Source organism: Cyprinodon variegatus, unplaced genomic scaffold (genome assembly GCF_000732505.1).
Source record: "Cyprinodon variegatus isolate N-32 unplaced genomic scaffold, C_variegatus-1.0 Scaffold1375, whole genome shotgun sequence".
NCBI lineage: Eukaryota > Metazoa > Chordata > Actinopteri > Cyprinodontiformes > Cyprinodontidae > Cyprinodon > Cyprinodon variegatus.
The window spans coordinates 24,411-34,044 of NW_015151828.1; the positions used below are offsets into that span (position 1 = coordinate 24,411).

Genomic DNA, 9,634 nt, shown 5'->3' on the forward strand with positions numbered 1-9,634 from the left:
TTTATCCTATCAAAATGGAGCACTAAGGTTAACTTTAAATGTGTTTCATACGGTGACCACCCAGGTAATTACCTTACCCGGATTCCTGCATCAATGTATTACTTTTTATTAGAAATATAAGGTGGTCCTCTCTGATCATCTTCCCCTTCATGCCCTCATCTTAGCGCTGTTTCACTGCATGTTTACATGGGCCGACTGTCACTCACAGGGCCCAGGAATTTAAGTGCAGCAGTAATAAAGGGTCTCACCAGGCGGGCGAGTGAAAGGACAGACCACCAATCATTTTTAACTAAACAGTCTATACAACCCCAGACCTGGATTCTGGGCTGTCCTTCCAGGCCTGTTTAGTAAATATATCAGACATGCTTAAGCTTTTTCCGTCGTAAGAGCTTCAGGAACCAGAAAAAACATCAAGCAACATTTAGATGGAGATATAACAAAAACCTGCTCAGCCCATAGACATTTGTCTTTATGAGCTGTACAAATCCTCCAAATACAGTTAAATATTGACTCCACTTATGTATGTTTATGTAGATGAGCCCTGTTTGCTGTGCAGCTCTTACTTCTTTGATGAGTTACTCCGTACCTCCTTATTTTTATAGAAGAGCCTTTCCTCTGCCAAAGGCATTAAAAAGCATGTAAGGCAGACAGAAAGGCTCAGCTCGGCCGTTCTATGATGTTTCGAATTTGAGTTGCACAGTTTCTGCCTTTATGGACAGTAGCTCTCACTGCATGGGGCTTAGAAGGGTAAACATTTGGTTTTCCCTTCTGCTGCAGCTTTAGATTGGCCTCCAACCAGTGCTGAACAAGGATAGCAGTTTACTGTCAGCTCTCATTACTGCTGCCCAGTTTTATTTCATAATTAGCATACATGTTGTGAAAGTGGCTGTTAACTCATTCATCTTTGTTCAGTCCTTTGGTGTTTTATTCTGGTGAGACATCTCGCTCCTGGAGAATAGACTGATTAAAGCTTCTTCTCCCATGATGCAACTCTGCGGACACAATGTGTAAACAGGGATTCTTGGAGTATAAACAGGCTTCTCCGAATTTCTGGGAAAAAAAAAAAAAGTCCAACAATTAAACTGGACCGATTTGGCAGCCGTCCTTTTTTTTTGTGTGTGTGTGTGTCTGTGTGTTTTGTATGTACACAGTTGTGGCGTGGGCCTCAGTCAGCTGGGCTGTTGCAGTCCTGTTTCTGTGAATCTTGTTCTAGTGTTGACAGAGTGATTTGTTTGGGTCTGAGAGACCGTTCAGGGAACCTAAACGGCCTGAGTTTACGGTACCTGGCTGGATATTTGGGATTTACGATTACTACAGGCTAAACTGCGTGAGCTGTTAACCTGGATGGTTTGATGGTACCGTTGGAGTGTAACCATATCTCAGGCTTTGTTCTGGAATAGGAGCGACTGCCACTGTCGGTGTAGCATTCCTGACAGGCCAATTTATAACCCATTACACATTTTCAGTGGAGCACTCACATAATGTGACTCATAATGCTTTCTTACTTGCTGATACATGTTCTCGTTCTGCATCAATTCAACAGATCTGTATGAAGAATTATATGGTATACTGCTTAAGCTTTTCCACATGTTGTCGTATAACTTAAACTTCAGCCTTTTTTTTCATGTTGATGAAACTGAGATGCTATACTTTTTGTTTTTTAAGAAAATTTAGGAAAGCATAGTAATCAACAACCTTTACCTCAACACAGCTAAATCCAATCCAGTCCAACCAGTCTCCTTCAGAAATCACAGCTTTTTTAACAGAGTCCACCTTTCTTGTGTCTGCATTGATATTCAGCCTTTCTGCTGCTCTGATCCTTTGCTGTAAATCTACCTGCTTTCTGCATCTATGCATTAAAGTTCCTATAACATGCTCTTTTTAAGCCTTTCAAAGTCAATTGTAGGCATATATTTTAGGGATGTCCCAATCTGATCTGATCAACTACTATTGGAATATAGGACCTGAACCTAAAATCTCTGATAGTAGCTAAAGTTTATGTAACAGATTTGTTGTATGTAACAGTTGTTGTTGACTACAAAATACATATTAAAGGTATGTAGGATTCGTGCTACAAGGTCCTCTGTCCCTTTTTAAATTGGCATTCCACTTGCCACCTAAATTGGCCTAAAAATAAATTTTATTCATGAAAAACAGAAGTGTATATTACCCAACGAAATAAATAGAAATGTGTGTTTGTAACATGACAAAATGGTATGCATATTTTGAAGAAAAAAAGCGCATGATGTAAAATATTGTTTTAAGCTACCAGCTACTAGTTTATTATTGAGAATGTTAGGCTTTTTTTCTGGATGGTTCTCTCAGTCAGTATCTACTGATTTGATTGAGCAGATTAGCCTTCATCTGGCTGCAGAGCCCAATGACACTGTGACCTGCTGACCTGTCTGGGTTGTTATAGAGTGATCAACCCTTACATTATGACCATTCATCCTATGAGTAAAGGCTTTCTCCATGAATGACCTCTGACTTGTCAAGGACAAATGGATTAGCTAAACTGCCAGACCGTTTGCTATTTAAACTGTGTTGTGTGGGATGGGATCTCTGTGGATGAGACAGGCTTCCTCAGATGATCCAACCATGTTGGGTTTTCTCTAATTTCAATCCAACCTAAGACCTTAAACTTCTTATTTTTATTTTCAATTTAATTTGTTTTTTTCCTTAACTTCTTTTTCCACTAGTTTACAGAAAGTGCAATCTACTGACGTATGTTGCACTTTCCTTTCAAAGGTTCTTCCTAAAACTATTATTGTTTTAACAAAATCACAGATGATCCTCACAATGCAAGCCTTACAATTAGTGTATACATTAGGTGATTACAATTCTATCGTATTGGGATTAGGCTTTGATGTATAAATAATCGGTTTTTTGCCAGATCCTAAAATCATTGAAATCTAGCCAAAAAAAAAAAAAAAAAAACTGAAGAGCCACAACACAGACTCAATGTCAATAAAATATTAGGAAGATACAGAAAGTTATTTTAAATCCTTGAGGTGAGCGTTGAGTTTTAAAAAGTCCTCTGTCTTTTTTTAAATGACTGTATTCCGTCTTAACAGATGATTTACACATCTATAGGTTACTGAAACCACCAAAGGGAATAAAATGGGTAACTGTCTTTGCTGCTTGTTTTTTCATTTTTTTAATTTTGCATCTGTGATTGAGGCTCGTTCCTCTGGTGTCCTGGTGGGAGGCTGAACAGCTGGGCGTTAAGCAGCTTTCACTGTATGCATGGTCTTACCCACCCCCCCACCCCTAAAAACTGCTCTAGATGCCCCCCCCATCAGAGCATCGGGACATTAAGGGGGTGAAAAATTGGGACGCTACTATAGGAGTTTTGTTGCTCTGAAGCTGCTCTCATATCGAAATGAGCTGAAGATCTTCATCCTTGTCTAACAGCTGTGCTTATATTTTCTGCCTCTGTCTCTCACACACACACACCCCCGCCCACACATATCTCTGGATAAATGTGGTCGCATTCGCCTATTGGCACCAGGCCATCTGTCACACACAGACTCAGAGATCCGGCCCTCATCCCACCAACCAAATATAGTCAACTAGAGCAGCAAAGCCCACTGAGACTTCTGCTCACTGTACCTACACATCTGACCTGGGTTACACACACTCACTACTCTGGGGAATAAAATATGATTGTTATCTTCTGTTTGCAGAGTAGGAGGAACATGATCCCTTCAAGTTCAAATCACCAATAGCGTGCTGTGGTTTTCGGTTTTGTATACAACCTCCTTAAAAACTTCAATAAAACAAACTGTTTTGTTTGCTTGTGTGTTTGTTCCAGAGTGTCATTCGCTGCCTGTGGCATCCAAAACTGAATCAAATAATGGCGGGTACTGGGAACGGCCTGGTCAAGGTATACTACGATCCAGTTAAAAGTCACAGGTATGTATCGCTTAGACCTAGACTCAGATTTACGGTGGCAAGAACCTATGCTTGCAGGAACTTTTGAGTCCTTTATCTGCAAATCAGTGCAGTCTGATGATCAAATGATCAAAGAAAATGTATTTAGTAACACAGAAGCAAATATGCAATAGATTAGTTGGCAGTTATATTTCAAAGGTAAAGCATGGTGGAGCGGGTAATACAGCTCGAAGCAAGAGGGTTTGATCCCATGTCTGAGTGTCTCTGGATACTCTAGCTTCTTCCTACTGTCAAAAAAACATGGATCATAGGTAGGGGTGTGCAAAATAATCGTGATGATGATGCATCGTGATTCTAATTTTCGTGATCTACTGCAATGATTCTTGATGCCAAGAATCGACTATTAATTTCAAAAAATGAATAAATAAAATTGCATGAATGGTTGGCGAACATCAGCCAAAAACAAGTGTAATACAACTTCCAGTCCAGTAGATGTCGCTGCAAATGTGTTGACGCACGCTGCCTTGTGTCACAAGCATTTCCGGCCGCGGGATACTGTGCCGAGTCATTCAAAAACAAAACATGGAGGATAAAATACTGCAATGCATCGCAATAATTCAAGTATCGTGATGCATCGTGATAGAATCGCATCGTGGCCTGTGAATCGTGATTCGAATCGAATCGTGACTTCTTTGGCAATACCCACCCCTAATCATAGGTCACCTGGTCTCTAAAGTCCTGGTGTGAGAATCTGCCTACATGGTTGTCTGTGCTCTAGGCGACCTGTGCAGGATACAACCTGCCCTTCACCCAATGACCATTGGACATTAGGATGAGTCCTGACAATGGATGGCTTTACAGTGATGTCATCATTGAGTGATACATTTCATTTGAATATACAATTACAATGACAAAAGAAGGTTATTACCGTAATAACTAAATTATTAAAATGTTAATATTTAACAAAAATATTGTGGCCACATTTTCATTTTGTTGCACAGCAGCAAGTGCGCCATTGTATCATGTTGTCTGGCTCACATTCGAAATGTATACACATCGTTAAAGTAGGAATCTATACTCTTAAATTAATTATTCCAGATTTTACTAGCAATACTTTTATTTCTACTTCATTGATCTTGTGATGCCAAACACTTGAAAGCAGTAGAAGCTTAATGATGTCCCAAGTCAGGAAAAATGAAACTGATATCAGGAAAAAAGTTGAAGTTTACAGACTTGATATTTTGTCCAGTTTCAAAGTTGGACTTTCCGAGACAATGATGCTTAACTTAAAAAAAATAAAGGTTGTCATCAATATAAAGTTATAAAATGAATGTTTTAGTTCTTGAGTTACACCAGTAAAAGGTCACAAAGGAGCAGTTTAGGGCTTTTATGTGTGAACCCTTTCTCTTCAGGGTATAAAACAGAAGGTTTTTTTTCTAACTTAATTCAGTTTATGAAAAGAGTGCAATAATAATTTTGAGGGATTTTAGGTAATTAAGGTAGAACAAAAAAAAAAATAAAAGGTGTGATTCAAGATCTTCATTTAACAGAGGATCATCCAGTACAGCTATTATAGATATTAATAGATTTTGGTTTGTCTAGAAACCAAAAGCAGGTTAATATGCCCCTTTGGCTCCCTGCTTCAGCATTTTGGTGATTTCTGAAAATAAAACCCTAAGAGGGATTTTACTCAAATGGACTATATTGTCATTAAAAGCCATCAAAATGTAGGAAAATCAAACCTGGAAAAGATAGATTTTGGCAAATTATTAATAAGTAGTTACCTTTTTAAAAAAAATACGCATTTAATTATATAGACATGCAACTGAAGACAAAACTGACTAAATCAACTCTGCTTCATGTATTTTTTAGAAACATGTTAAGGTCATTTTAACGCCTTTGTATTGTTTAATGGTAGAAATAAGATGTTGCTGCAACAAGTGATTAAAACAGTAACTGTTATTCGCTTTGTTGTAAATCGCCTCTCAGCTGTTTTGCTCATAATTTTTTTTTTTCCAGAGGGGCCAAGCTGTGTGTAGTGAAGAACAAACGGAAAGAGAAACACGCAGAGACACTAACGCAGGATTACATCATCACACGTAAGTCCTTCAGTGTCTGTATGGGACAAATTCAAAAGACAAAAAAGTTGTTTCACACATACCTTGCAAAAAAATAAAATAAAACACATTTCTAGCTTCTCTTAGATTCTTGTGCATCTTTTAAAGCTCTGCTTCACGGAGTCCCTAACCTCTCTGCAGAGCAGTCTGGCCCTCCTATGATGGGGCTACTGTAAATGTAAACACTTTGACAAACCTTTTTTAAAGATTTGACAAGAGGAGCCTGTTTCTTCTCAAGCTGGCCTGCTGCTGGATCACAAACTAGGATATATATTCAGACTCCATCCGATGCTGCAGGCGTTTTTGGATGGAACAACAGCTTGCTCTGGATGTTCCCCCTTTCCATTAGCAGATGGATTTGGGAGTGGATTATTGAACCAATAGCCACGCGACCGCCATGTACTTTCCTGTCACGCAGGAATCACGAGAGGAATGACCTCCTCTCCTGCCCTTGCTGGCGTGATCTTCTGGTGTCGCCACACTCACCTAAAACTGCCCCCTCCAGCAATCGTGAGGCTAACACATGAGGCTGTCATCTTCTCTGTGCGTGGCTCCCATCTATCCCCCCCACCCACAACAACATTTACCTATTGGCCTGCTTCAGCCTTTTCAGACGCATCATGTGAGCTCATCGTCATGCCAACAGGGTGTGAAATAGCCAAGCATTGCGCTGCTCCAAGTGGTGAGTGACGCACTTGATGCCTTGGCACTGGAAAATTAGACGGGACAGGAAGCAAGTGATGGCCCATTGAGAAAAGCGAGGGAATCTGTTAACAGTAACCTTTTTGCTAAATGTAGCATGGAGGAGAAGAATGACCACTGAACGGCGACAGATCTCCTGAATGGAAAATCACTTTATCTACCTCTTCACTTAAGTGTCTCCTTGTAACCCCCGAGGATGAGAGCAGAGCATACACACTTTCTACAACAGATGCTCTGTCGCCCACACGCTCAGGTAGCGTCTGTCTGATTCTACTCTGTGTGCACTCATTCACACTTGATCCCATTCCCCCATTACCTCCTGGGTGTCAGTTATAGCGGTTCTAACCAAAGAGTAAAGATGAACAGCGGTCAGACATATTGAATATGGGGGGTGTAAATGTTCAGCAGAAGGAAGCCATAGAATAAGAGTCATGTCTGTTTGTTTGTTTACTCTTTTCAGCTCATGCTCTGCCCATGTTCAGAGAGGCCCGGCAGCGGAGTACACGGAAACAGCTGGAGAAAGATAGACTGGACCCTAAGAAATCCCACAAACCGGAGCCTCCTGTTTCCGGACCTGGTAACATATTTATAGATTTCAGGTGTTTTATAGAACAAAACTGACAAAACGACCAAAAAAAGGAGAATGAGGAGCTGAGAAATACAAGCAGTGAGGTACAGCTTCAGTTTGCAGCTGTTTTCAAGCATATGAAGCCACCTGCTTTAAAACTGAACAGATAATCTACTTGTTTTCTGCAGATGTGTGAGTCTACAGTTGGTTTAAAACCTCACTGTGAAGTCTATCCTATGTAGAGACCCACCATGTCTGGATTTAAGCCTTTTTTTTTTAACTGCTACCACATGATGAAGCAATACAAGCATCAATGACATGTATAACACAATATAAATATATATATATATATATATATATATATATATATATATATATATATATATATATATATATATATATATATATATATATAGTTGAATATTAAATATATAAAAAATATTAAGAATCTTTATTTTGAAAACAATGGTTTTGAGCTCTAATTAACCGCAGACAACATTTCCCTGTAACCCAGCTGGCGCATTGGTGCAAAGCTGTGAAATATTTTTTTGATTTTTCTACTCTGGCAGCATATTCAGAGGAATGTAAGCTGTAAATGCTTAAATATCAGATATCCAATAAAAAAATGAGGTAAACACATTTAATGGATGAAAGGTGGTTAAATTAACAGTTTGCATTAACTGTAGTTGATAGTTTCTTAGGGGTGACAATGTTCACTTTATAGCTGAAGGAGAAATCACTTATAGCAAGAAATATTTGTTGGCTGTCTGTATTCGACATTCAATGAAGCCACTCTTAAAATGACTTTGACATGAATGTAAATCAGTTTTGTGGGATGAGGAGAAAAAACTGATTTCCCACATTAGGGCCACACTTTCCTGTTGTTCTAAGATCTCCCACAGCGTTCAAAGATGAGAATACATGCATGACTCCTCCAGCAAGTCCTAGGTTGGCCTGGAGGCTCCTCCAGACACGATGTGGCTTGATATCAAGGCTTACCAAGGGGCTTCCTGGTTAGATGCTCAAACTGCCATAATTTACTCCCTCTAATAATGAGCAGCAGTACTAGAAGGTTCCCTTGGGTGAAGGATCTCCTCACCTCACTTTAGGTCCAAGCCCACCCAAACTATAGTGGAAGTCAGTTACAGCAGCTAGCATCATAAGTGGACTGAAAAATTAAGAGTTTTACTTTTTGGCTCAGCTATATCTTCACTACCTCTCCTCCACTGCAACAAAATTAAATTTTTATAGGTGATTTTTTTTTTTTTCTTAAAATAAGCACATTTTGTCTTGAATTGAGGAGGCAAGTGAGACAGTTCCTCAATGGAACAAGACAATTTACATTTAAAATAAGAAAAAAGAATTGCATTTTCTTATTCCATGTGTATTTTATATTATTATCTTAATTTAAGTATAAAAATATTAATTCCAATGGTAAATCATCTTAGTTTTATCATTTTCATCTCAATTTTTTACATGCTTCTAGATCGTTTTTGCAGAGTTGGATTAAAGACCCGATCCATCTGCTGATCCTTTTCATTCTTTTTTTCAGTGGAGCTGTAAGTTTTTTGAGCAAATAGACTAATTTCATGGTTTCCACATTTCATTATCTCAGGTTTTTGCCAGGTACACATTTGTACACTTTTTTTCCTAAATAAAACAAACCTATTACTGAGATTTAGAGAATGATCCAGCATTTAAATCTAGGTGAAAAGGAGACTCACTTGGTGATGGGTGGACTCGTGGCGCTCAGATTACAGACTTCTATTATAGTATTTATCTTGTGTGTGACCTGACTTTGCATAAACGCTAAGGTAATGTTTGAAAAGCTCAGAAACAACAGCTTGGTAGCGACAGCTGGATCTCCCAGCTTGATTTGTCTACATGCTGATACTTTCACTACTGGTAAAAATAACTTACCAACACATCTGCTACATACGGATCTACGATGCAAGGTCATACCACCGTCTGTGCATTGCTAGAGATTATAGCAGATGAAATCTGGATCCAAACCAAAATCAGTAGCTCAAAGTCATGTCAGCTTCAGTAGTCGGCTTCTCCAGGCCGATCATAAGCAGGATGTCTATGAGCTGCCTTCCATGAACATGCATCATAAAATAATCTTTATTTCACTCATCTCTGTGTCCTTACAGGTCGAGGAGGTAGAGTAGCTGCTCACGGGGGCACGCTGTCTTCGTTTATCGTAAAGAACATCGCTTTGGATAAAACGGACGACAGTAATCCAAGAGAAGCCATTCTGCGTCATGCCAAGGAGGCATCAGAGAACCCTTACTGGATCGCACCCGCATACAAACAGTAAATAATTAACCTCTTACTGTCTCTTAGTGGACAT

At 39.2% G+C, this 9,634-nt stretch overlaps 1 protein-coding gene across 1 annotated transcript in view; it reads left to right on the plus strand.

Moving 5' to 3' along the window:
- The window catches only part of LOC107103084 (WD repeat-containing protein 70-like), a gene marked incomplete at its 5' end in the record, with an annotated part of 29,333 nt that overhangs the window by 18,517 nt on the left and 1,182 nt on the right, over positions 1 to 9,634 (plus strand). The window contains 4 exons of the mRNA XM_015402603.1: positions 3,815 to 3,915; positions 5,914 to 5,993; positions 7,174 to 7,290; positions 9,435 to 9,597. Coding sequence (XP_015258089.1) covers positions 3,815 to 3,915; positions 5,914 to 5,993; positions 7,174 to 7,290; positions 9,435 to 9,597 — 461 coding nt within the window. The remainder of the gene's footprint in view (positions 1 to 3,814; positions 3,916 to 5,913; positions 5,994 to 7,173; positions 7,291 to 9,434; positions 9,598 to 9,634) is intronic.